Genomic DNA, 25531 nt, shown 5'->3' with positions numbered 1-25531 from the left:
GGGGTTTGAGATTTCAAAATCCACAGTGGATGTAGCTTTCTGCACATTGATTGACAATAAAGGCAGGCATGAAATATTCACCCAGGGCCACTCTCTCATACTAAATATTTAACACAACATTAGAGAAGGTTTTTCCCAGACTTCGCCAGGCACCGGCTGGGCGGCTGGCGCACTGCTTACCACTCGTTTATGACTAATCTGAGTCCCTAGCCGCAGGCAGCACAGCAAGCCAGACAAAGTTGGGACACTGGCTTGCTGCTGGGCTGCCTCACCTTTGGGAAACTTCACACACTCTTCTGAGGAGTCTCTCCAAAGGGGAAAGGGAGTATTGACATACAGCCGGCCAAGAAAAGAATGGACTTCTTCAAACTCTTGTAAACAGGCACTGGCCCTCTGTGGGTTGGCAGGGTAAGAGATCTTGAGAGTTGGGGGGAAGGATTCACATCTCCGTGGGGAACTCGGTCTTCCTCCCCACCTCAGTCTTAGGCTCATCACTGGGAAGAGGGAAGACCCCCCATATGTGGGACCCCTCCTCCTACACCCAATCCTGTGGGGGGGGGGAGAGCAGCAGCTAGAAAAAAAATACAGTTGCCCCCTCCCAGCCACCGCCCCTGCCCATCCCACCACCCACTCCACCCCAACCCTCTCTTTCCTTTGCTCGCTCTGTGGAATGGAGAGGAGGGGAGTGACGAGAGAAAAACGAATACAAATCTGCAATTGATTTTCATAATGTTTCTGCGGTGTTTGCAAACCAATCGCCTGAACGTCCCCATCTTACCTAAGAGAGAACCCCTCCTACGTCTGCGAAGTGCTCCGAACTGATATATGACAATATCTACTTTGGATCACGTGCTCGGGGAGAGAGACTAAGACGGATAACGCGTCATCTCGCCTTCCCAAATTTTCCCCCCTCGCTAGATCGGGTCCAAAACCTCCATCTGGAGCCGGCAGGAGAAGAGAACGATGTTTAACTCGGTCAACCTGGGCAACTTCTGCTCGCCGTCGCGCAAGGAGAGGGGCGCTGATTTCGGCGAGCGAGGGAGCTGCGCCTCCAACCTCTATCTACCCAGTTGCACTTACTACGTGCCTGAGTTCTCCACGGTCTCCTCCTTCCTGCCCCAGGCCCCCTCTCGTCAGATCTCCTATCCCTACTCAGCCCAAGTGCCCCCGGTCCGGGAAGTCTCATACGGCCTGGAGCCATCCGGCAAGTGGCACCACCGGAACAGCTACTCCTCCTGCTATGCAGCGGCCGACGAGCTTATGCACCGGGAGTGCCTGCCTCCTTCCACGGTCACCGAGATCCTCATGAAAAACGAAGGCTCCTACGGCAGCCACCACCACCCCAGCGCCCCGCACGCAGCCCCCGCCGGCTTCTACTCCTCAGTCAACAAGAACAGCGTCCTGCCTCAAGCCTTCGACCGTTTCTTCGACAACGCCTACTGCGGTGGCGGCGACGCGCCTACCGAGCCCCCCTGCCCAGGCAAGGGAGAGGCCAAGGGGGAGCCTGAGACGACCCCGGCCTCGGGACTGGCGTCCCGGGCTGAGGCGGGGGCCGAGGCGGAGGCCGAGGAGGAAAACACGAATCCCAGCTCGTCCGGTTCAGCCCACTCCGCGGCCAAGGAGCCGGCCAAGGGAGCCGCCCCCAGTAGGTAGCAGCGGCCGGGATACTGGCGGGCAGCGAGGGAGGGAGCGGGAGAGGGAGGGCGAGAGCAGGGGGGAGGCGAGGGGAGCGGGGACGGCCTCGTGTTTTGGGTCAGTCCGATTTTATGTGGAGTTTTATAAGCATTCAAAGGATTTTATTATAACCTACAAAGCCCTCTCTCCCAACGACTCGACTTTTTACGATGGAGAAGGGGTGGGGAGGGAGGGGAAAGGGCTCTTTGGAAAAGCCGGGTGAACCCCCCTCCCCGTTATCTCCCTCGGTCTGTGAAATTTTTAAAAGCGCCACCATCGCGAGCGATATTAACTTTGATCGTGAACTTAGAAGAGCATTTAAGGAAGGATGGGGAGCCGGGCTGCCGGGGGGTGGGACGGGAGGAGGGGTGGAGGGGGAGTAAGGGGAGGGCGAGGGAAAGACAGGGAGAAACTCAGAGAGGGGGAGTGGTGGGGGAGAGGCAATGGAGCAGAACCTGAGACCGGAGAGGCCGGCCAGGACTGCTCTGTTTCTTTAAAAAACTATTTTTTGAAATGTTCAAACTATGTGTTCACGGGTCCTTGAGCAGAACCCCAGCAAGCCGGGGGTCATGGCGACAAAGGGTGGGGAGAGCCAGCTCAGGGCTCCACGCGGCTCCAGGGCCGGGGTCTCACTGTCTCCCTGCGGTCCGCGGCCTCGGCGCCGGCCTAGCCCGGTAGCTTGGAAGGCACGGCCCGCCGGGCGTCCCGGGGCGCCAGGGCCCCCGGAAGCGGCTCTCGGGTGTCTTTGGTGCCTACTCGCTCGCTTCCTTCCCGTCTCCCCACTGCTCTCGCCCGCTCTCACTTCTTCGTGCCTGTTCTCCGCGGTCCCCCCAGATTTCTGGAGGAGGGGTGGGTGGGTGCTCAGAGCCACCGGGAGGGCAGTGCAGGAAGGGGCCGAGGACGGCGGCTGAGCCCGCGGGTCCCCGGGACGCACTTGGCCCACCCGACTACCTTCTCCCCTAGACTCCAGTAGCTGAGGGGAGGGGCGGCGACCCCGCGGTGGCCCGGGAGCTGCCGAGCCAGACCTGGCAGGGGGTCCCGGGCTTGCCCCAGCACTGTGGCCCGAGCGAGGAAAGCAGGCCGGCCTGGCGGGAGGGCTGCCTGACGGTGGGGCTGGTAGAAGGGCCGCTGAGAGCTCGGCGGGCTGGGGTCGCCCGGGTCTCACGTGTCTCTCTCCCCTCTCCTCGCACTTGCCCCCTCCCCTCCCCTCCAGACGCCCCCCGCACCCGCAAGAAGCGCTGCCCTTATTCGAAATTCCAGATCCGGGAACTGGAGAGAGAGTTTTTCTTCAACGTGTATATCAACAAAGAGAAGCGGCTGCAGCTGTCCCGCATGCTGAACCTGACGGACCGACAAGTGAAAATTTGGTTTCAGAACAGAAGGATGAAAGAAAAAAAACTAAGCAGAGACCGGCTGCAGTATTTCTCCGGAAATCCTCTGCTGTAACTGCAGACCGGGCCCTTCACGGGGACGGGGGTGGGGCGGGGAAAGGGGAAAATTATTTTATTTTTATTTTTATTTTTTATTTTCTAACTCGCCTTCTTTCCGCGGGTGGAAAACTGGACTCTGGCCAGGGCTGGCCCCCACTGCCGATGCCCGCACTTCTTTCTGGAACCTCCTTCACCTTCCGTCTGACTCGCTGTGGGACAGGGACCGGGCCTGGAAAGAGGGTGAAGGGAAGTGTCTAACCCACAGCGAGTGGACTTCGTTGGCGCCAAGGCCAAGACTCTATTTAAAAGAAAACACACCTTGCGACACTGTCTTGCTGCTCCGATTGGGTGGGGGAGGGGCGAGAGTAGTGGGCGCCTAAGTGAACAATCCTTGAACTAAAAGCCTTCCCTTGCCCCAGTGATAAGATCTGCTAAGACACCGAGTCTGCGAGGGGAGACTTCTTGCGCTCCCCACCCCTACCCCACCTCGCCCCACTGCTAGGGGGCAGCTAAATGTGATCCTGCCTTGCTGTGAAATTTCTGTACCTTCGACCTGGTGTTAGGTGTGCAAAGTCCGTGTCCTACCTCCTTCGGCGCCCAGGCCCCGCCTGAGCCTAGTTGTTCTCCCCGTGACCGTGTAGAGCCCTTCTTTTGAAATTTCTTAACTGGTGCATTGAGGTTTCCTAACCTATTTCCCAGCCGTGCCCCACTCCATGGATTTATAGCTATAGTCTATGCAGTTGTTATCTCCCTTTAAAAAAAAAAAAGAAAAAAAAAAAAGATTAGGGTGGAGGAGGCAGGAGGGAGGTGGGATTGGACGCCTCCCCCATGCTGGGGCCTGAATTTTTGTAAATAAATTTCACAAGCGTTTCTTTTTACCCAGAGGGGATGGGGTGGAGGGGGGGGGAGGACTCTCCTGGAATGAGATTCAAATCACCCATCTCTCTCCATGAGCGTGAGTGCGCGTGTACGTGTGCAATCCCCACCCGGCTCCCATCCCAGAGGGATTGCTGTGAATTTTTTTTGTGTGTGGCAAATAAAGATATTTCATTCTGTTCAATATTATGATTTTATTTGACCCTTTTATTAGCCCCTCTCCTCTTAAAATCCTCAGTGCTCCCAAGGCGGAGGAGGAGGCTGGAGGGTAGGGCCCAGCTGGTGAGGACAAGCAAGGGAAGGTGAGGTAGGCCGGGGCTGGTGGGCCTGCCGGCTCTCCCCGCAGGCAGGGGAAAGAGCGTGGCGGTAGCTTCCTCCTGCTCTCAAGCTGAGGACATTCCACGGCGACTCTTAAAGCTCTCCTTTCTCAAGTGCAGTTCGAGCTGCGTCCAAACGCCCAGCACCGCTTTCCGTTTAAGTACACGTTTGTTGTGGAGTTAATTGTAACCATCATCGAATTTAAATTTATAGGAATTTTCTTGGCTCCACCGCCCTCCCGCCAGATGTCTCCGTCTGTCGCAGTTAAATGTGCAGGGTTGAGGGTAGGGCTTTCGGGTTTTTTCCCCCCCTCTATGAGAAGACTGTATTGGAATTTTTATATACAGTTTTGAAGGAGGGAGGGGAGAGGAGGGGAAGCCAGCCCCCTCCCTTTCCTCACCGAGGCTGGGCCCCTTCCCCTCAAGCACAAATGGCAAGGCTCCTCCAGACACAACAAGACCCTATATTGGGGCCACCCTGATGTTTGTACATTGGGTCTCCCAGAGTAGAAAGCCCCAGAGATTTGTTTTGTAAGGGGTGGGGAGGCGGTGGGGCACTGAGTAATGGGGTGATCCATGGGGACATTCTCCATACCCATCTATATTTCCTGCATGCTTTTTTTATCCCCCCCTCTGTAAAAAGATAACCATAGTCCTTTCAAGCAAAAAGCAAGGGCGCTCGGCAGTCTTGGTTCCAAATTCGTTATTTAGGGGCAAAGATTTGGAAACAGTCTCTCTTCTCTTTTCCCCCTCTTTGGAACTGTTCTTACAGAAATCAAAGAAAATGGTGTTGCCAATATGATTCTGTAGAATGACAGGCAAAACGCCCTGATAATGGACAGTCACAACCAGGCTCCGCCGTTGTTTTCGATGACAGGGACCTGTGCGGCTTAGCTATCTGTAATTTGTCAATGTGAGTCTTGAGATAAAATCCGAAAGCCAAAGTGTGCATACAGCCCCACAATTCCCTTGTGTGTCCCCACCCAGGTATTTTAAGTTGGTGTACCTGTGTGTACAGAAGAAGGAAACTTATATGTACATTTCTGCCCGTGCTGTGGAGTAAGCCTCACCTCATGCACATCCAATGCTTGTGTTCTCTATGGTGTATAAGCCTTGGCAGTGTTTATGAGTGTCAGCAAGAATGAAGCTGAGGGTGCTCTGTGGGTGTGTATGTGTGTGTGGACGCGCAAGACCTCATTTATGCCCTAGTCATATCAAGGAATATTGACATGCTGGCCATGTTTCCTATAAAATAAGGTGGGGCTAACTCTATTGAGCAAACCTGTTTATAGAGCAAAATGTTGATCTCCAAATGGATTCCAATTTTGGAGAAAAATATTTGAAACCTATAGCTATCCCTTGCCTGCAATATGCAGCCCAAAAAGCTCCCCGGCCCCAGAAGGGATTTCGGAAGGCTGGGGGGGGGGGGATCATAGTGAAAGAAAAACAAAGGCTTTTGTGACCCAGGCCCAGAAACCTGCCTGTCCTTGGCAACCCTCTAAAAAGAGAAAAAAGGGGTCTCTGTCCCCCAAACGAACCCATCTTCTGGCCCCTGGGATGTCCAACCCCCCTTGTGGGTCAGGAGCACTCTGGGCTCAGCCTTTCTGGGTAATCCCCTCCAGCCGAGGCGCTGCCAGGGAACAAAAGATCTTCGTCTAGACGCCGCCATAAAGCACCCCCCGTGCCTCTAAACCCAGTTTCATTTCGCCCTTAACGACCCAGTCTGGCCTGTGTTAGAAAATGCTTCCGCTCTAAATAGTAAACAAACCCACAGCGGATGGTCTTGGCTCCCCCAACACACCCCAGACCCCCATGCCATTACCCTCTTGCTCCACATCTTCCCCCTCTTCTCCTCCAGCTTTTCTCAGCTCCCAGCTCCCCAACCCCCACCCCCCCAGTAAATAAACCTGAGGCCGAGTTCAAAGTTTCTTGGAGCTAAGGAGGAATGTTGGTTGTAAAAATCCAAGTTTATAGCGCACGTGGGAGTTTACAAGGGTATTAAGTGGTGTGGGCTGAGAGAGAGCACTCTGGGCTCCTCCCCCTCTCGCTATGGGCTTTAGGGGTACAGAGAGAACCTTGGGGACTTGAAAGGAGAAATGGCTTGGGGCCAGCCTTGTGTTTGGGGTTTCTTTGTCCCTCAGACCCCTGGGTTGCTGAGGAATGGGGATGCAAGGGCCTCTTAGAAGACAGCTCACACAGGCACCTCTGAAAGCAAGCCCACAGGTTTCAGATGTCCCAGATGGAGAGGATGGGCAGCTCTGCTTTGAGAAAGCAAAAAAGTGACAGATCAGGTGTCTGAAAGGTGCACAGACATGGGGATACCTAGAGCCCCTTCTCAACCAGAGGGAGAAAAACTAGCTGGGGCTAATTTCTTGAGTGGGCTGAAGGCAGAGGGGGATTTTCTCACCAGAGCAAAGAAGAACTTTGAACTTCAAGAAGTCAAGGGCGCCACCCCTTCCCTTTCCCCGCCCCCTCTCTGGAATCTGTAGGGCAATTCGTTTCTGGGCCACTATTCCTTCAAGGGGGCAGTCCCTGGGGTTTCCTGGTGCCCCAGGGCTGGATAACACTGTTTGCTGAAACTTCTCTGCTTGGAGCCCGCCAGAACCGTGTGCACGCGACTACACTCTTTATTATTCGTATAAACCTTTGGAAAAGGCAACGCCCGGGAAGTTTTTATAACTTTGTTTGGCATAAAAGTTTTACAAGATTCCTCCTCCCCTTTTTAAAAACTTTTAAGTTTTGGTCTTTCCACGGAATGAAAACTCAGGATCTTTAGGAGGTTGTGGGGAGAGAGGTTCTGGGGCCCCGGTGGGGGAAGTGGGCGCTTCTGAAGCGGACTCCGTCTGCCTATGGCAGAATAAGGCTGAAGACTGTCGCCAGTCTTTGCCTGAGGCCCAACTTAGACCGAGCTTTGGGGGCTAGCGGCTCACAGCCACTACAGGCCTGCAAGACAGTGCTGGCCGCTCCGCTCTCTAAGCACGCTCTTGCAGACTCCCAAAGCTGGGCCAGACCTTTCTCTTCATTCCCTCTGTTCTCCTGCAGGAACCATTCTCTCTGTCTCTCTGTCTCTATACACAACACAGACACACACAGACACACACACACACACACACACACACACACACACACACACGCACAAACCAAACACTCCTTCAACCCACTACACAAAGTGGAAACCCATAACCTTGACTCAGACTGCGAATTTGGGAGAGTTACACACACGGCCTTGCATCTCTGTTTCTTGCAAATTCTCCAGTGGGTCAGAAGAAAGACAGAATTCAAAACACCGAGGAATTCCTGTCCAGAGGTTCCAGAGATTGCAAGACTGACAGAGGAGGGCTGGCGGGCTGCAGTCCGGAAGCTCGGAGAACAAAGGTGCCCATGTGCGGACATGGCTTTGGGTTGCTAAGTCCGCGGGTGGCCCCTCGGATCTTGACCCCCATCTGGGACTGACAGAGCCCCACTCCTTCATTTCCCCTGACTCCAGCCTTGGGGACTCCAGTTCAGCTCAAACTGAAGCTATTTTAATGTTCAGCTCTGGAGGTCAGGACAAAGATTGAGCGACTTCTCCAAAGAAGCGTCTTGGAGGCAGTGGGACCAAAGGTACCTGAGCCCTGGGACCAGGCATGTCAGGGAACCATCAGAGCCAGTAAGAACGTGCCCCCGCGCCAGCTTTTCCTTCCCTCTAATGGCGACTGCTGAGGCCTGGCCGCTGGCCGCTGGCAGCTGTACACTTCGCCTTGTGAGGAGCCGAGTTATTAAGGCTGAAGGCCGGAGAAGGTCAACTCCAAGCCTGAGTAGTAAGGCTGGGAAGAGACGCACCCGAGCCTGGGGCTTTCTCCTCCCTGAGCTATGCATCAGAGAGAAAAACAAGAAAGGCTGGGGAGACCGAAAGTCAAGGGGGAACGAAAGCACTGAGGAGGAAAGAAAAGAGCAAAGAATAAATTGTGTCCTAAAGAAAAAAGGAAGAAGGAAATAAAGAAAACAATGAATTAAGAAAGAGAAAAGGTCAGGAAAAAATGAAGGGAAAAATGTACTGCAGGAAAAAAGAGAAGAAAAGAAAAAGAGAAAGAGAAAGAAACAAATAAAGAGAAAGGAGGAAGAAGAAAAAGGAAAAAAGGAAAGCAGGAAGAAAGGAAGAAACAGAGAAAGAGGAAAAAAAGATGCAAAATGGATCTTCGGAAAGGAATTTAGCCGGTAAGGGAGGGGGGGTGGTTTCTTCTCCGGAGCCAGTCGGCCCAACTACAGCCCTGACTCCCCACTGGAAACCCAATCTACTGGGGCAACTTGGGAGCAAATCCCTGAAGTGGGGGGCCAGGCTTCCCCCAAGCAAGACATCCTCCCATCTGTGTCCTTCTCTCAAAGCTTCTTTCCGAAGTGTTTGCTGTCTGGTTTCGATTCAGGAGGCAAAGTTAAATAACTGGCCGCCTTCGGCAGGGCAAAAGGGCCCGTTGTGTTGGCTCAGGTTTATCGGACTTCAGGATGTGGGGATCCTGGGGAGCACGTCTCTTAGGTAGAGGTGAATATTTGTTGCCGTGTGTGCACAATGGAGCACGAGTTAGACAAGTTTGTAAACGGTAAATTCCGTAGCATCTGGGTGCAATCGTGTAGTGTGCAGTGTCCAGATGTGAGAGGGACTCTGATGGCCGGGCTGCCAGGGTGGCTTCGAGATCCCGAGTAGACCAGAGGCACCTCCAAGGGTCCTGGGTCTCCCATGTCTCTCTTGTACCTTTTTGAAAATCTCTATCTTGGGCTTCTGAGCATTCTGCAGTTTGCCTGGTAGTTCAATGTTCCCCCACTCAGCCTGGGCAGAGCCCCGTGTTTGTGAAGGAGAAAAGAAAAATTTTCCTTCAAGTTTTGGGATGAGAATGATTTATCTGGGTCTCCAAAACAAGAGGAAAAATGCCTGCAACTTTACTCCCTTGTGTGATTTTGTTTTTCATTTCACTTGGAGAGATTTCAATACACCAACTTTACTACTTTATTTTATTATTTTACCCCAAAGGGAGAGACGCTCTTCCTTTTTTCACTCCACCTTTGGAATTTTCCAGATGATTTCCTTAAACTGTTGGGGAAACTCTCCTCATTTTCCTTGGAAAAATCGGGGTGTTTCTGGGGCACGTTGAGGGCTGGCGCCAGGGAAACAGCCCGGTTCCTTTCTGTTCGTTGAGCACTACATTTTCCTTCTTCTGTTTTCACATGGGGACCCCTAGTGCCCCAGCCCTCGGCCTGCCCTCTGGAACCACAGATCTTCCTGGAATATGCTAGGATTGAGCAAGGGGCACCCTCCTCCTCTCCCTGGCTCACAATCCCACAGGCAGCAGGAGGCTCAGTCCCCTGTCCCTGCTGCCCTTCCAGGTTCAGGGTACCAGGAAGAAGCAACCAGAGTGAGAGGGCTTTCGGGGTGGGTGGGATTGGTCAAGATGTACGTGCAGCCTGAGCCCTGCTCTGGCCTGCCACCCCTGGATTTTCATAGCCCCAAGTTGAGGCAAGAAGGGGGAGCCCTGAAGTCTCTCAGCACTCCCAGAAAGTTGGGGAAATGGTTTAACTGGCTGAGCGAAGCCACACTGATTTCTCTTGACCCCAATCCAGTTCCCCAGGGGTGCAGGCCTGAGGGTCTTGGCTCTGTTGGGCAGGACCTGTGGGTGCCTGGCAGAGGCAGCAGGCGGGACGGCCGTGGCAGCCCGAGTGCCTTTGAACGCCAGGCCCGGACAATAGGACGGAAACGGCCTTTGCTCCTGGCCTCGGAAAGACTGAGCCCAAGGGGGCAGGGCTGGAACACACATCCAACCGTACTTTCCTGGACCCGCTCAAATGTTCCCCTTGCCTCGTCCTCACCCTCACGTCTTCCTCTCTTTCGCCTCCACTGGGGCAGAATCCCAAAGTCTGCAAAAAACCAACAAGTTATTCGAGTCTGCGTCCGCGCTTGCCGCGCTTGGGGTCTTGTTTAACAGCTCCGGGTTTGCGTTTATCCTGCGTAATTAGAGGCAAACATTTGTCCCACCGGGGGTCCCACTTAGGCTGATGAATTTGATTTCTTTTTTCATTAATGGGCCGTGTTTATCATACTTCTAATTATTTCAACTTTAAACACTATTCGTTCTAGTGAGGAGGTGAGAGCTAGGCGGGAGGCTCCTTCTCCCGGGGGGATTATTTCCATTAATAATGGCAAGAATTCTGAAGCAGCTCCAACCCCTCCAGGGGCTGAGGTAAGGAGTGAGTTTGGGATGGAGGTCGGGCTGGTAGGGAGAGACAGGTCCTGAGGCGGGAGTGACTCTTCCTCTCCCGTTGGTTCCCCAGCTTAAGTCTTAGGGCTTGCTGTGTTTTGAGAGGTAATCTGGAGTTCGTCTTCTTCACCCTCCGCTACCTCCCTCGCCCCTCCCAGCCTGGACTCAGATCCTTCCCCTGTGAGCCTCTTGGCAACCTTCCACCACCCCAGCCAGATCCCAGCCTGGCTGGGAAGAGGCTCAAGGAGCCCTATCCCAGCCCCTAGCTGCTAACACCGACAGAAAAGCCAGGAAAAGTTAGGGTTGACCAAGCGGTACCTGGGTGTGGAGGAGAGGGCCCAGTAGACCCCCAAACGGGGGGCAAGGGCAGGGGACTGTGACGCCAAACTCCATGGACAGGCACACCAGGCGGGAAAATAAAGGAGATGTGAAAGAGCGGGGGAGGGAACCCCCCCAAGGCCATATAATTCTCAATTGCTTTGGTCTTTAATTTCATCGCCCCATAAATGAGGAAATATCAGTTCCCATACTAAATTTTTATCCCCGGCTGATAAATATGACGAGGAATTTTCGTTGGGTCCTCGTAAAAGCGAACAGTTTCGATCAAACTGGTGGGGAAAGACTTATGCAGATCATACAAACAGAGTGGCCATAAAGTCTCCGCCGTTTCCCGCGGGGTGGGAGGTGGGACAAATGGTTCTCTGTATTGACGGCTGCCCAGGCTGTCCCAAGTCTCGTCTGGGGCCTAAACAGCCTAACCTTGCCCCAGCCAACCCCTGTGCCGAGCCCACTGCGACCCCTGCAAATGAAAACACAAAACCATTTCTAATCTCCCCTGGCTGGTCCTGCAAGCGAGTCACACATTACACATTTTCTACCAGTGTTCCCGGGGTCCATGGACCCCTGTGGTCTCCTCTCTTGCCCCCTGGCTGAGGGAGTTCCGTGGATTTCTTTCCGAAGTCCTTTTCTAGCAGCCGCGGGCTTGGGCCTCTCTAGAAGCGATCCAGCCTCCGCACTCTTCCACGCCAGGGCGCCCGGAGCACCGGTCCTTTCCCGGCCAGGCTTCAGCCCTTTGGAAAATCGAAACCTGAGGCTTCGTCCAGGGGAAAATGTGGGGCGACCGGAAAGACAAGCTATTTTCCAGATTCCGTTTCCTGAGGAAGGGGTGGAGAGTTTAGTTCGCTTTGGGAGAAAGGCGATGGAGAAACGGAAAGAACTATTTAAAACATACCTTGTCCCTTATTTCTCGTTTTCCTTTATTAAAAAAAATAAAAACCACACAAAGACGCTGGTTCCTCTTTTCTGTTAAAAAATGCCCCCCAGCTCATTCGTTCTATAAAGGACACTTCCCTGGGTTGAATTTTGTCGCATCTGGTGTCCTAGTTTCCCGTGTGATACGTGACTCCCACAAACCATCCGAGGCCCTGCAGGTTCCCTCTTCCTCTCTGGGAATATTCCTTGTTTTAGTGGGGGCAAGGTCAATTGGAAAGCGAGGAACGCCAAGGCCTGGAGCAAAGCACCCGAACGGACTCCAAGGCCAAAGCCTTCCAACCCCTGAGATGGTGATCCAGGGGCCGCCCACTCTGCCAGGCCCGGACTGCATTCCGTGGTCGGGGAGCTGGCGCCTCTGGTCTCTGGCTTCCTCCTCTCCGGACCCCTAGATCCACTGGAAACCTCCTTTACCCTCCTGGAGCAGCCCTGAAGTGATGATGACTCCCTCCCTGGTCCACTCCATACTCTGGGGATTCCCCCGTCAACCCGCACAGGGAACTTATAACTCAACCAGCTTCCATTGAGCGAGGTCCCCAAACTGAGCTCCCAGGCCAAGCCCCGAGAACCCGGACGCAGGAGAGCAGAAAGTTTAGTTCTGTTTGGGATTCCTTAACTTTTTCCCCTTTCTCTGCCCACTGGAGCCCTCCCTCCAAACATCACCCCACACCCCTCCCAAGGGAAGAAACGGGGAAAGGGCACAAAGAGAGGAAAAGAAGAGGTAAAAGACAAGGGAAAAAGTACCTGGATCGTGTCTTGACCTTTTAATTTGAATTTGACTGTTTTGAGCCCCGAGTTGCCTTGCTCTCTCCCTCTCTCCTGCATGTCCCCCCTCTCCGCCCCACTCTCCCCAAGAGTTACAGGCTGGTTCCCGGGTAAACAAACCCCGTTCTCTCTAGAACCCCCCACCCACCCTCCTCCACCCCTCTCCTGCCCCTGCCGCCCCGGGGGCGCTTCCTTTGTTCGCGGGGAAGGGCTCCGGCGCCCCTACCCCGAGGCGGCTGCTAGGTGGCGCTGTTACTCCACGCTGCGCGCTCCGCCTGCCGACAACTTGACCCCGCTGACGTCACGGCCGTCTGAATCATCAAGGCCATTTTCAAATCCCATTGGTCTAGCCGTCACATGGTGAGGACCGAATGCGCGGATAATTATGGAGCTGATATTTCCCCCCCTCCCCTTCTTTTTCCTCCCGCCCCTCCAACCGCCCCCCCTCCCGGATGGGGAAAAAAAAAGATGTCAGCTCCTCCGCTGTAGTATTGCTCCTTAAAAACCCCTCTCTCTGAAAATGACATGCCCTCGCAATGTAACTCCGAACTCGTACGCTGAGCCCTTGGCTGCGCCGGGCGGAGGAGAGCGCTATAGCCGGAGCGCAGGCATGTATATGCAATCTGGGAGTGACTTCAACTGCGGGGTGATGAGGGGCTGTGGGCTCGCACCCTCGCTCTCCAAGAGGGACGAGGGCAGCAGTCCCAACCTCGCCCTCAACACCTACCCGTCCTACCTCTCGCAGCTGGACTCCTGGGGCGACCCCAAAGCCACCTACCGCCTGGAACAACCTGTTGGCAGGCCGCTGTCCTCCTGCTCCTACCCACCTAGTGTCAAGGAGGAGAATGTCTGCTGTATGTACAGCGCAGAGAAGCGGGCGAAAAGTGGCCCCGAGGCAGCTCTCTACTCCCACCCCCTGCAGGAGTCCTGTCTCGGGGAGCACGAGGTGCCGGTGCCCAGCTACTACCGCGCCAGCCCGAGCTACTCAGCGCTGGACAAGCCGCCCCACTGTGCCGGGGCCAACGACTTCGAAGCCCCCTTTGAGCAGCGGGCCAATCTCAACCCGCGCGCCGAACCTCTGGAGTCGCCCCAGCTCGGGGGCAAAGTGAGTTTCCCTGAGACCCCCAAGTCCGACAGCCAGACCCCTAGCCCCAATGAAATCAAGACCGAGCAGAGCCTGGCGGGCCCAAAAGGTAGCCCCTTGGAGAGCGAAAAGGAGCGGGCCAAAACCGCGGACTCCAGCCCAGACACCTCGGATAACGAAGCGAAAGGTAAGGCTGCCTGGGCAGCGGCGGCCGGGCTGGGACGCTCGGGTACTTAGTCTTCGTGGCCGGGGCTGGGGTAGGGGGAGGGTTGGGCCGAGGAATGCGATCCCGGCTTGCGACTCGTGTCCGCTGAGCGCCAGGCTGGTGGCGCTTCATTTGGCTAAGGAAGGTAAGCGGCAGAGTGGAAAGGCCGGGCCGCCAGCGGCCGTGGGCGCCGAGACCCGGGAGTGGTGCGCACCGCGGGCAGCCTGCGGGCGACTTGTGCTGCCCCGGGCTGATGACGGCTCCCGGGTGCTTGCTGGCTTTGGTTTGCTTGCTTTACGGCGGTTGCTTGGGGGGCTGAGGTCCCTCGTTCAGGTCAGAAGCTTGCAAAAAGCTTAAAATGGCGATCTTGGGCCAGGGACTGGGGAAGGCTTAGGTGAAAGGGGATTTCGCTTTACTGCGCTTTCCCAGTTGAAAATTGTTTCCTTCGAAGCGCGATTTGTTATTGTTTGTGGATCTGATTTGTGTGTGTGGTATGGGCTCCTGCGGTTTGAGCTCGGCCGGGGGGCCTTGGGCAGCGGGGGGTTGGGGCGGAAAGAGGTGGAGGTGTAGGGCTAATCTCCACGTTCCTCCCTCCCCCAGACGCCTGGCTAGGGGATGGCGTTGGAACAGGGCATTTGGAATGTTAGTTTCTTGTCTTCCCTGTAAAATTTCTTTTTCTTTTTCTAGTTAAATTTAAAAACATTTTTTTTCGTTCTTTTCCAAAAACAGTTTACAAATGAGTGGTTGGGGATTTTCTGTTCGCGTGGCAAGTGGTTTTCTCCTGAAAGGGAGTGTTGCTTTAGTTGGATTTCATTGTGATTTCGGCTGGAGAGAGAATGCCTAGCCAGAGTTCAAGCTCAGGGTTCAAGATTCACTTCTGCTGCTGGAACTGGGGTCCTCCAGGACCTTTCTCTGACACCTGGAGAAAGAATGTGGAGGAAACGGGAGCAGTGGAGGGAACCTGAGCGGACCTACTTTCCTTGAAAAGTTGGAGCAAAAATCATCCAGAAAGGCCCAACTGGGAGGAGAGGAATAAACCTGTGTCTCCTGCCACTAACTACTGGAGTCTGTGTATAAGTGGGGCTCGTTGGATGCAGAGGCAGATGAGATCCTGAGAGCTGAGCAGCCTGGGGGCGGCCTGGATCTTGTGGTGCTTTGTATATGGATATGGTGCACACGCATGCCTGGCGGCGACCTGTGTCACACTCACACTCACACACACACGCCTCTCTCATGCTTCGCGCACACTCACGCATGCCCCTGTGCACGCGTGCGCGCGCGCACACACACACACACACGCGAGCGTGTGCGCGCATACTCGCACTGTTTTGGCGGGCAAGGGCAAAAGCCTTGCCCTCTTGGGTCTCCTCTGCAAAGGTAGCCTTGGCAAATCAGCCCATAGAGACCCCAGCAGAAGATGTGCACCGGTGTGTTCATGAGGCTGAGGGAGAGAGTGAGGTACCCACACCCAGATAGTCTTCCCTGTGACACATGTGCTGCAGGAAAGCTTAATTTTGTGCCCTCTCCCCAGATCCTGAGCTTTGTTGGGAAAGAATTTTAGGGTAGGAAAAGTTGCGTCCTAGCCCCACCAAAAGCAAAGTCAAGGTTAACAAGTCCACCTCCTAACTCAAACTGCCCCCATTCCGGTAGGCTCCCTTTCTCTCTTGCCCTCCCTACAACTTAAGCCCTTCCATCCCACCCAATTCCTCTCAGTCTGCACTTTGCCTGTGCCCTTCTTGCCTCCACTCCCCCCCATATGGTGTCTCCACCAGCCCAGAGGCAAGAGGGCTTTTAGCCAGACTTCCCCATTTTTAATTCCTCCCTTCCCCCAAAACCCAACAATCCCAATGAGAAAATAAATAGGGCAGAGTTAGATGTGGAGAACATTTAAACAATTTGGCAAGAGACTGCAGGTGCAGAGGTGGGAGCAGAAGTAAGGACATTCAGATGTCTTAAACTATAGCCTTAAGTTTGCCTTTTTTTTTTTTTTTTTCTGGTGCCTCTCAGTTCCCCAAGGACCCCTGCCTCACTCCCCATCAAAAGAGGATCTAGGAATCTGGCAGTTCCATTTGGCAAAGCAGGGGGCTGGGGGTGAGAGTACAGAGCCATCAGCAGCCACCTTTGCTGGGTGCCCTTGTTGGGTCTCTGGACTCTGGGCTTTTTCCCTAGAAAGGATGACCAAGGGCTCTCATGCTGCTTGAGGAGCAAGGCTGGTCCATTTCAGCAAGAATGTGTACCAAGGAAAGAAGCTGTCAGTAAGATAATGGGAATTACACACTCTATCTATATCATCTCCTTCTCTCAGTAGACACATGTGTACTTATCTGTGTGTGGACATTGTGTAGGAGTGTGCACCTCTACAGGAATACACGTGCACACACAGGCATTCACATCTATATAGACTAGATGGAGACTTCCAGGAGGCTGCATTTCCTCAGGATATCTCTCTCCCTTGACCTTAGGTCCTATGGCTAGGGCAGTTGTCTGAGGATCCCTCAGCATGCCCCAGAGCGGTTGCCCCTGACCTCTGCTGCCTTCACAAGCAACCCTGCTTCAGCTATTCACACCAGGGGGAAATGGCCAGGAGAGGAAGAGCTGGCAACGGGAGATTGAAAGGGGCAGAGTTGCTCTGTGGCACTTCAGGTGGGAACAAGGGCTGGGGGTCTGGTACAGGGACAACTGCAAGGGCCTGTGGCCACAGGGACTCTAAGGCAAATGTCCCTCTGTCCCTCCACTGAGTTGAAGGGGGTCAAAGCTCTCTGGGAATTGCTCTGGGCAGCAGGGTGGACTCTGCAACTCTGTCTGGGGCCTGGGAAGCACTTTTCCTTCCACTTAGATTTTTCCAGAACTGGAATGGAACCTAGAGGAGGGAGGGCCTGGTGAGGTTGAGCACACGCCCGCCCGGGTCAGTCAGAAAGCTGAGGGAGAGTGGGAGTACTCAGAATCTGCCAGGTCAAGGTGGATTGGGGTCACATAATTAATAAATGCTCCAGAGGCAAGAGCTTTTTGTCTTTCCCCACGGAAGTCTAGACCCCAACGAAATTCTAAGAGTCCTGAGCCCAAGAACACCCCGCCAGCTAGGCCTGTGGGGTGAGAACAGCTCCCCTCTGCTCCCTCAGCCGCCCCCCACAGCAGACTGGCAAAGGCTGCAGTGGGCTGCGAGGGTCTGCCTCTTCCGAGGGATACTTATGTAAATAATGTTATTTTTAACAGAGGAGATAAAGGCAGAAAACACCACAGGAAATTGGCTGACAGCAAAGAGCGGAAGGAAGAAGCGGTGCCCCTATACTAAACACCAGACGCTGGAATTGGAGAAAGAATTTCTGTTCAATATGTATTTGACGCGAGAGCGCCGCCTGGAGATTAGCAAGACCATTAACCTTACAGACAGACAAGTCAAAATCTGGTTTCAAAATCGCAGAATGAAACTCAAGAAAATGAACCGAGAGAATCGGATCCGGGAACTGACCTCCAATTTTAATTTCACCTGAGCGCGTGGCCTCCCCTCCCCCTCCCCTTTCTCCCTGCTCCTTCCTTTCCCCGCCCCCTCCTCCCTTTGTGCCTGGTGCTATATATTTTTTTTTTCCTCCCTGAGTATAAATGCAACGCGCCTGCCAAAAAGGCAAAGACCTCAGACTCTCCTTCTAAGGGACCTGTGGTTCGTGCTGCGAAGATGCCTCCACCTAAAGCATGAGAGAAACGGGGTGCCGGGGTGTGGGGTGTGGTGTGCCCGCATAGATGAGGGTGGGAGTGTGGCTGGTGTGTGTGTCAACCCCTCACTCACCCACGCACTCACACACACCATCCTGTCCTCCATGCAAAGTTAAGGTCGAACCCACCTGATCACAGGGGGAAAAAATCAACCAGAGAAGGTCTGTAATCTCGCAGAGCACAGTCAGAATCGCTCCTTCCTTGCTGCATTTCCTCCTTAGGATAATAGACGTTTTGGAAAGTTCGGCTAGTGTTTGTGTGTTTGTTGTAGCGCCCAGCGCCTCCACGAAACCCTCTCCATGTCTTTACCTCCCAGTCGCTCTGAGAATCTGCTTGAAGTCTCGTATTTGTACTGCTTTCTGCTTTTCTTCCATTCTCCCAGCACCCCCCACATAGCCCCCGCCACTGACACCTCAGAAATTCCATCCAGAGGAATACAAAAAAATTTAAAAATTAAAAATAGAACATAGTGAAGCAAAGACAGACTGCCCCCCCCCTTAAATATTGCCCTGTCCCTGTCTGGGAGTTGTGTTATTTAAAGATATTCTGTATGTTGTATCTTTTGCATGTCGCTTCCTTAATGGAGAAGAAAATCCTAATAAATTTCCAGAATCGTAATCCTCAAATGGGTGGTTTTTTGTTTTTAAGTGTTTTTTTTAGCAACACCCCCCACCCCCAAAAGAGGCTGAGTGTGTGGATGTGTGTGTGTTTTGTGTTTGACTCATCTCCTAGAGCCTTTCTAGAATGTCTCTTGGCGGGTTTAATGTAAGTGAGAGACCATAACGTTGATTTAAATATTATCCAGGTGACCACAATAAGTCAAGGTCATAAAACAGTAATGTCAGGACGGTCTTGGTGCGCGCGAGAGGTGGATTTTATGATCTGCAAATATAATGTGGTGCTGCAGTAAAAGATGCATTTAAAGGTGACTGGAGGAGGGAAAGAGGCAGAGAGCAAACTGCAATCTTGAGGAGCGGACGGATCTGATTGCCTGGGGTGCTGGGCCAGGCGCACCCCACCGCTGCTGGGGGAACCCCAAGAGCCCCCCACCTATCCAAAGAGAGGAATAAACTTAACCGCCGGAGGGGGACGAGGAGATCAGCCAACCCCCCCCCCCCTCGACAGCAGCAGCAGAAGCACGGGCAGAGGCAGGAGGAGGAGGCGGCGACAAGGTAAGAGAAGCGGTTTCTTGTTCTTCTCTTGGCGGCGGAGTGGGGACCAGCGGTGTCCCCAGGTGCCTGGCGTGCAGCGGACACAACAGGGAGGAAGGTGTTTCGGGCATCCGAGCTTGCTGAGAGCCCAGGCTTGTCTTGTGGCCGTACTCACAGCTGAGGGCAGTGGCCGGGAGCTCCCTCTCCACCCCTCCCAGACCCGTTGCCGTGGGGTTCGGTGGGTAAAGGGGTAAATTGGTGGTTTTTGGCTTCTTTCTCTGCGCGGGCACTTAGGGTCGCCTCGAGGTCGACACATGGATGTTGATGTCGCTCCGTCTGGTCGTCTGCTGGGGGAAGAAGAGGGAGGGTGGGCGAGAGAGGGCTGGAGCTTGAAGCTTAGGTTTCTTGCTTTCTGCTGGTTTGGATCCGAGCCTTATTCAAGCTCTCGGTCCCCACGCTCTCTGGCCGTGGGGTTTTGCCAGGCAAGTGGCCTGATTGGAAGAGGCTCTGGAGCACAAGCGCCTTGGTTTGGCCACCCATAGAGGCAGGGAAGCAAAGCAGAGCTGAGACAGGGAGAAGACCAGAGGGAACCTAGGAGGAGAGCCAGATGGACAAGACAGGGGACCCAGCTCAAGAGTGGAAGGACACTCCAGCTTCCCTCAGGGCCAGGGCCAGAGGCAGGGGAATAGCTCCAAGGCTGTGCTGGGGGCGGGGCGGGGGTTTGGCGGCTGGAGGTCCCATTTCACCAGAGTTTCCCTGAGCAATTTGCTTAGACCAGAGGCTGTTGAGGCAGTCAGACCCCCTACCCACCCAGCCACCCAAAGTCTACTCTCTAGTCCTTAGGGAGGTTGTGGGGGCGGAAAGGGGGACGGGGCTGAATTTCTTCCTTCCCCAACCCCCTTCCCTTCTCCTCCCGATAGATGCAAAGCCGATCCCGCCCTGCTCGCTCAGCTGATCTGTGGCTTAGGTAGTTTCATGTTGTTGGGATTGAGTTTTGAACTCGGCAACAAGAAACTGCCTGAGTTACATCAGTCGGTTTTCGTCGAGGGCCCCAATCCACCTACCCTGCTCCTTCCCTCCCCAGTGGGACTGCCCTACAGCCCCCTCCCAGGTAGGGCAAAATGGGTACAGACTGAGGAGGACAAGCTGTGACTGGGACTGCAGGACAAGTCTGGGGAGCCCCGCTTCATACTGTCCACTCCTCAGCCTGTCCCAATCCCTGTGACTGAGGGAGAGGAGTTTTCCCAGCAGCTATTGTTTCCTGGGCCCAGCTGATGGAGACAGACAAAGAAAGTCTAGCCAATTCCAAGGAAATTGAGGAATTTGAGTAAGAGGTGGCCTGGTGGGCCCTCTCAGTTGGGCAGCAGGGTGGGCAGGATCAGGAGAGAAAAGAGCACAGAAAGAGAAGGGAGTCTCTGGAAGGGCTAGCTTCTCTCACCTGCCAGCCTCCAAAGACAAAAATCTACCTCCAGTCGGCTGGGGCTGGAGCTTCTCCCTAGACAAGTGGGGTGTCTGGGGGGGCCCCAAGAGTTGGGGAACTCTGAGCTCCAGCTCAACCACCTCCCCTTCCTTTTCTATAGCTCCATACCCATGAGAGGGGGATATTTAGGGTGTTAGTAGGTTAGAGAAAAGCCATCAAGTCCAAGTAGAAACACTCCCCCCCCCACACACACCCTACTGGGAAACATCAGGGCAGGAACCTGGCTCTAGTTTCGGTCTAGCTGTCTGTGGCCCATAGGCCTTGGTCTGTTGTGTCTGTGGCTATCAGGCAGCTGCTTGTCTTTGCGCTTTGTGAAAATGTCTGGGTGAACGGAGGCTGCCAGCGCCCACCATTACCATATTGTTGGGAAGGTTGTTGGCTGATGCCAGGGGGAGGAGGGGAGGATAATGGAGTAGAGGAGAACCCGAGCAAAGTGAAACTTTGCAAAGCTTCTTCCCTTCCTTTCCCTACCTGGCTCCTCAATTCTGGCCCTGGTTGCTAGAGAGAAGGCTCTCAAAAGAGGCTTCTCTGCCTGTGGAGAAAAATGGGAGGGGGGTCAGGGAGAATGGGGAGATACACCCCTGTTCTCAGAAAGACTGGGAAAGAGGAAGCCAAGAGGAGGAGGATAGGCTCCTGGTTCTCTCACTTTGGAATTATTATGATTATTAAAGTATTATGAACTTTGAGACAGGGGAATAAAATTACATCCCTGTAACAGAGTATATACATGGAGTTCTATTTTCTCACAGCGGGCTGCTGGAGGGATATATCTAACCTTGTATATGAGTGTGGGTCCCTTTTTCTATATGTCTGTCTTCTCCAGACTCTCTCAAAGCCCTAGTATATTTTTACATGCATACTTCGTGTATTTCTCTCTGTCTCTACAAAGAGATTTCTTTTGACCCCAGGGAGGCTAGAGGAGAAAATGGGAATAGAGCCTTTCTTCTCCCTGAGTTTGTTAGTCTTTCTGTCTATCCCCCAGCCCTTTGTGGGGGAAAATAATCTCTTTCCTTGAAGGAAAGTGCTCAAATCTCTCTATGGCTCCCGGGGAAATAGGAGGTTTTCAGAGAGCAAGGCCAGCTGGTGCGAGGCAGGCAGGGGCTCCCCTGGTTTGGGAGCCCCTAGCAGTCTCTGAGTTTTCAAGCTGTCAGAAGCACAGGACCAGTTGGAGTGAAGGGAGTCCCAGGCAGGGGCGGGGTGCTCAGGAGTGCCTGGCTAGGAGAGAGTGTCCCTGATGGGCCGAAATTCACCAATGAACGACTTTTGCGCTTTGGGTCTCTCTCTGCCCCCATTTCCATTTCAGAGTCCGCGGGCTTATGGGGGGTTGGCCACAGAGTCATGAGTCTGGGGTGTCCCCCTTCCCAGATCCTGGGGAATGGGGCGAGTCCTCACCCCGCCAAGGTGAGGGCCAGCCTGGTGGCCAGAGTCCACCCCCCACGGCCCTGGGACGTAGATTATGGCTAAGGCGATGGTGATTATTTATTCGCTTCGCTGGAAGGGAGTCTTCAGAAGAAACAGCGTGAAGAGGAGGGAAAAAATTATCTCTCTCGTCTGCGGATATTAAGATGGATTTTTATTTCTTAAAGGACCCTCCCCGCCGAGAGCGCATAAGCGTAAACTTAATATATGCTCCGCAGCCCAACTCCAGAAATCGCAATAAAAGTTAAAACCTCCCCTACTGGTTTTTTTTAATTATGATATGGGAAAGAGGAGCAGGATTTATAGAGCTGAACTCGCGGCGTGTGAGTGTTTAAGACTTGCGGGAGACGGAGGAAAAGGCAAGAGCTCGTCAAGGAGAGCCTTGGTCTCTGAGATATCTTGCTGGCTGCTGGGGCTCCGACTTAGCCCGGCCGATCCTCTGTGGCCTCCCTGGGACCTCGGCTCCCCGGCTCCCCGGCACCCTCCGCCCAGGCCCACGGCCTTGCCTCGGCTCGGATATACAGCCTTTCTCGGGAACAGGTGAAGGGCAGCGGCGGCTGGGGACGGGGGGCGGGGGGGCTGCGGGTGGGCACTGGGCTTTGTGTGGGTCCCGTGCGGGGAAGAAGGTTTGCAGTCCGGGGGAGGGTCGCGGCCCGAGGGTGGCCCGGCGGACGCCTTGGCTAGGAGGGGTGTCCGGCCCGGCGCGAGAGCTCGGACAAGGTGGATTGTGTGTGGACTTTGGCCGCAGACGGAGCAGAGCGGGCTCCGGGGCGGAGGCCAGCCGCGAGGCGGGCAACCGGATGTTGAGTCTGTAGGAAGGACCTTGAGGTCTGTTTGGTGTTTGGGCTGCCGGAGGGCGGCGGCCCAGAGTGTGGAGCGCGCAGTGCGCGGGGCGCGGCGGTCAGCGTGGGCGAGGCAGCAGGCCCCGCACACCTCTGCAGCTGCCCGACCGCGTCCAGGGCGTCTTCACAGAGGCCGGCCAGTGGTCAGAGCATGGAAAATAAACGCGGTTAAAGGTCTTTCTTTCTTTTTCACATAAGAGGTCCTTTTCTCTCTCTCTCTCTCTCTCTCTCTCTCTTCCGGAGATACCTGGATTTGGTCCAGAACAGGTTGCCCGCGGGAGGGCCCCGCGAGCGGCAGCGCGCGAGGGAGGGAGAGAGGGAGGGAGGGTAAGAAAGAGGGAGGGAGGGAAGGAGGGCGGGCAGCGGCGGCTGCGGTGGCCGGGGCTTCCCTCCCCCGGCGGGAGGCGGCTGCCCTGCATCTGTGGCCGTGGGGAGCCGAGGAGCAGGTAACGAAGGCGCTTCCCGAGGCGGGATTGGACCAAGCCAGAGGGACCGAGTCTTCCGGGTCTCTGCCCAACGCCCTGGAGGGGAGAGAAGGTAGGGAGATCGGCGCCCGCCCGGCCTGGCGGAGAGGCCTCGGGAATGTTGAACCTGTATTTGATTTTAGGCTCACACTCATGTTGTGAGTCTGTCTGCCTCCGGAGATGCGGTTTGTCTGTCTGTATGTCTGAGACGTTCCAAGCCCTAGGCTCTCCTTCCAAAGGCTGAAAAAAATCGGGAAATTTCGTCGGAATGTACACTTTCATTCATTGGATTCTCTGCAACTCAGCGGGGCTGGCTGCTGCGCCCCCAAGTTGGAAGGGAGCTTTCGTCCAGCTTTCTGGATGCCGGATCCTCTGGTTCCCTCCGCCATGGGCTGAGTTTCCGGCTCCAGGTTCGCGGGTTGCCCTGAGGTCTGAGGCCAGACAGCTCCTAGTCTGGCAGGGAGGGCGGGGGAGAGATTAGCGGCTCTGGCCCCTTAATTGTACTTCGGACCCGTATTGTCTCTCCTTTCGCCACCTCGGCTTCCTCAGTCTGGGCTCCAAAGTCACTGCAAATTTCCTTGCGACACACACATCACACAAAGATCAGGTAACAAGGCTCCCCGAGCCACGGGGGTTTCAGGCAAAGAGCACCCCCAGTTCTGGGGCCGCTCCTCCCTCAGCCACTCCCCAGGCTGGGAAACTAGACCCGGTTGGGGGAGCCGGAAATAGCCCCGTTTGCTGCGGGGCGGCAGGGCGGGGGGCCGGCGGGAATGCAGGCCGTGGCGTTGAGAGGGCCACGTTCACAGGCCCTGGGGGTTTCACTCCTGCTGGGCTTAGGGGCCTGACTCCTGGCGTGTAGGGATCCCGGATACCCACCTGGGGTGGGGACAGGACGCGGTCTCTCCTCGCGGCGGGCCAGGAGAATTCAGTTTCTGCTTCCAGCGCAGGCCTTAGCTAGGAGGAGTTGTGTGTGGGTGTGTTTTTCCCAACAAAGAGGGATCAGGAGCGAGAAGGGGGGAAAGTAGAGGGGAACCGAGGAGGGGGCGGGGAGGGGGAGAGGGCAGCCGAGAGGTGAAATGAGCCCATTTCAGGGGGAGAAGGAAAATGAAAGCAAATGGAGCACGGCCTCCTCCGCGCGGGCGGGTGCTGACGAGCCGGGGAGCGGGCTCCCTGCCTGCGGCGGCTGGGGACCGGGAAAAGCCTGTTTTAAATTTAATCCGAACTTGACGGTGTGGATTGAACCAGAGGGAATTTAAATCACTAAGAGGGAGGCGCAGGGCGAGGGGAGGGGATGACTCTAACCTGTCTTTCTGTCTGTCTGTCCTTCCCATGGTGGTGCTATCTTGGTTGTGGCTGCAGCTGTGCAGGTCTGAGGTGATGGAGTCAGGGTGCCCCTCCCCCTTAGGGGGGTCTTCTCTGCCCAGTGAATTCTTTTGGGGTCCTAGGCAAGCTCTAAGAACCAGAGTGAATGCAGAGCTGCTGGCTAAAGCTGGGGTTCCCCCCACCAACAGGGACTCCCAGTGTCCTCAAGTCCCTCGGGTTTGCCCCATCCCTGCTGAGGAAAATTGAAGGGAGTGGTGGGGGTTGAGAGGGAGTGTGGGAATCTGGCAGGAGATTCAGCAGGAGTAGGTGAACCTGGAAAGACAAGCCCCTCTATCAGTGCCCCCACAGCCTTTGTGCCCCCACATCCACAGGCTGGGATTGGGGGGGGGGGCTCAATTTCTGCTTCAGAGCCCTGACCTGCCATCCCACCTCCAAATGCAGAGACTATGGGTACAGCCCACAGATAATTGTGGAACCCGAGGGACCTCGGCCTGGTGAACTCAGGGACTCCCAGCCTCTTCCAGCCCCCCTCCTCCTGGCTGCTGCTGTCTGCAAGGCCTAGGCAAACCGGGGCATTGGTGGGGAGGGGGCTGTGGGCGAGGCCTGCTTCCTGATCCACAGCTGTGTCTGTGCCTGAGTGGGGAGGGTCTGAGTTCACGCTCTCAAACGAAGGCAACATCTCCCATCAGTTTCACGGGGAATTTGACGGCAGCAGGGAGCCCTGGCTGGGTGATCAGGTCTGCCCTGCTGTCGCTGCCTCTGCTGGGTGGGCAAGCAGGGTGGGCAGGCAGCTCCAGAGTTGAAAAGAAGGTAGTGGCCAAAGGGGGTAGGACAGAAAGGGGCATCTGTTTACAGCCACTGTGTCTGACGGGCTCTCCCAAATAGTAGAGGCCCATAGGAAGAGGTCTTTAGGGATGCCTTTCTTCTAGGAAAACTGAGGTGGGGGCACATGGGCCCTGTCGGCTGGCGAAGACGCACAGGGAGGAGTGGTGCATGAGACCTCCTTCCTCATGTCTTCTTTGCTCCTTGACTGGAGCGTGGCTCAGCCCCCAGATGCCTGGGGGGCTGCCTGGGCTGAGATGGGGTTCTACATCCTCCAGAGGCCTAGAGTACCCACCCCAGCAGGTCATCCAGGAGGGGCAGGAGAGGAGGCCTCTTCCTCCTTTGTGTCCGGACAGAAGTGGCCGCGGCGCCCGGAGCCGGTCCCGCGGCAAAGGCCCTGTGAGCAAGCGGACAGCACAATGCCACGGCTGCTCCCAGCTCGCGCCCTGCCTGTCCCGCCTGCCTATCGCCG

At 55.1% G+C, this 25531-nt stretch overlaps 4 protein-coding genes and 1 long non-coding RNA gene across 6 annotated transcripts in view; 4 read left to right on the top strand and 1 right to left on the bottom strand.

Annotated features, from left to right (window-relative positions):
• The first annotated feature begins 963 nt into the window (after positions 1–963).
• On the top strand, positions 964–4133 carry HOXC11 (homeobox C11). Its single transcript, XM_059183566.1, has 2 exons — positions 964–1645; positions 2888–4133. Exons 1-2 carry the CDS (start codon positions 964–966, stop codon positions 3118–3120), a joined length of 915 nt encoding a protein of 304 aa, XP_059039549.1. The 3' UTR covers positions 3121–4133.
• Positions 4134–12955: 8822 nt separating this feature from the next.
• Positions 12956–18184, top strand: HOXC10 (homeobox C10). The gene is made up of 2 exons (XM_059185135.1): positions 12956–13829; positions 17061–18184. Exons 1-2 carry the CDS (start codon positions 13079–13081, stop codon positions 17336–17338), a joined length of 1029 nt encoding a protein of 342 aa, XP_059041118.1. The 5' UTR covers positions 12956–13078; the 3' UTR covers positions 17339–18184.
• A 3557-nt stretch (positions 18185–21741) lies between these two features.
• On the bottom strand, positions 21742–23915 carry LOC131838677 (uncharacterized). Its single transcript, XR_009356672.1, has 2 exons — positions 23791–23915; positions 21742–22971 (listed from the first exon to the last, which is right to left on the bottom strand). It is a non-coding gene; the product is annotated as an uncharacterized LOC131838677 (long non-coding RNA).
• The window catches only part of HOXC6 (homeobox C6), a 35770-nt gene continuing 33094 nt past the window's right edge, over positions 22856–25531 (top strand). The window contains exon 1 of one of the 2 annotated variants that reach the window (XM_059185129.1): positions 22856–22987. The gene's annotated coding sequence lies outside the window, so the exon portion shown is untranslated. The remainder of the gene's footprint in view (positions 22988–25531) is intronic. The other variant, XM_059185131.1, reaches the window with a different exon arrangement.
• Positions 22861–25531, top strand: part of HOXC4 (homeobox C4) — a 60572-nt gene continuing 57901 nt past the window's right edge. The window contains exon 1 of the mRNA XM_059185120.1: positions 22861–22987. The gene's annotated coding sequence lies outside the window, so the exon portion shown is untranslated. The remainder of the gene's footprint in view (positions 22988–25531) is intronic.

This window comes from Mustela lutreola, chromosome 8 (assembly GCF_030435805.1).
Source record: "Mustela lutreola isolate mMusLut2 chromosome 8, mMusLut2.pri, whole genome shotgun sequence".
NCBI lineage: Eukaryota > Metazoa > Chordata > Mammalia > Carnivora > Mustelidae > Mustela > Mustela lutreola.
This window is presented reverse-complemented; position numbering and strand designations above follow the sequence as displayed.

Excerpts from the sequence above, each read along its gene's own strand:
- HOXC11 (XM_059183566.1), top strand. The coding sequence starts at position 964 with ATGTTTAACTCGGTCAACCTGGGCAACTTCTGCTCGCCGTCGCGCAAG. Across the intron at positions 1,646-2,887 it reads GGCCAAGGGAGCCGCCCCCA|ACGCCCCCCGCACCCGCAAG; the intron begins GTAGGTAGCAGC and ends CCTCCCCTCCAG.
- HOXC10 (XM_059185135.1), top strand. The coding sequence starts at position 13,079 with ATGACATGCCCTCGCAATGTAACTCCGAACTCGTACGCTGAGCCCTTG. Across the intron at positions 13,830-17,060 it reads CTCGGATAACGAAGCGAAAG|AGGAGATAAAGGCAGAAAAC; the intron begins GTAAGGCTGCCT and ends TATTTTTAACAG.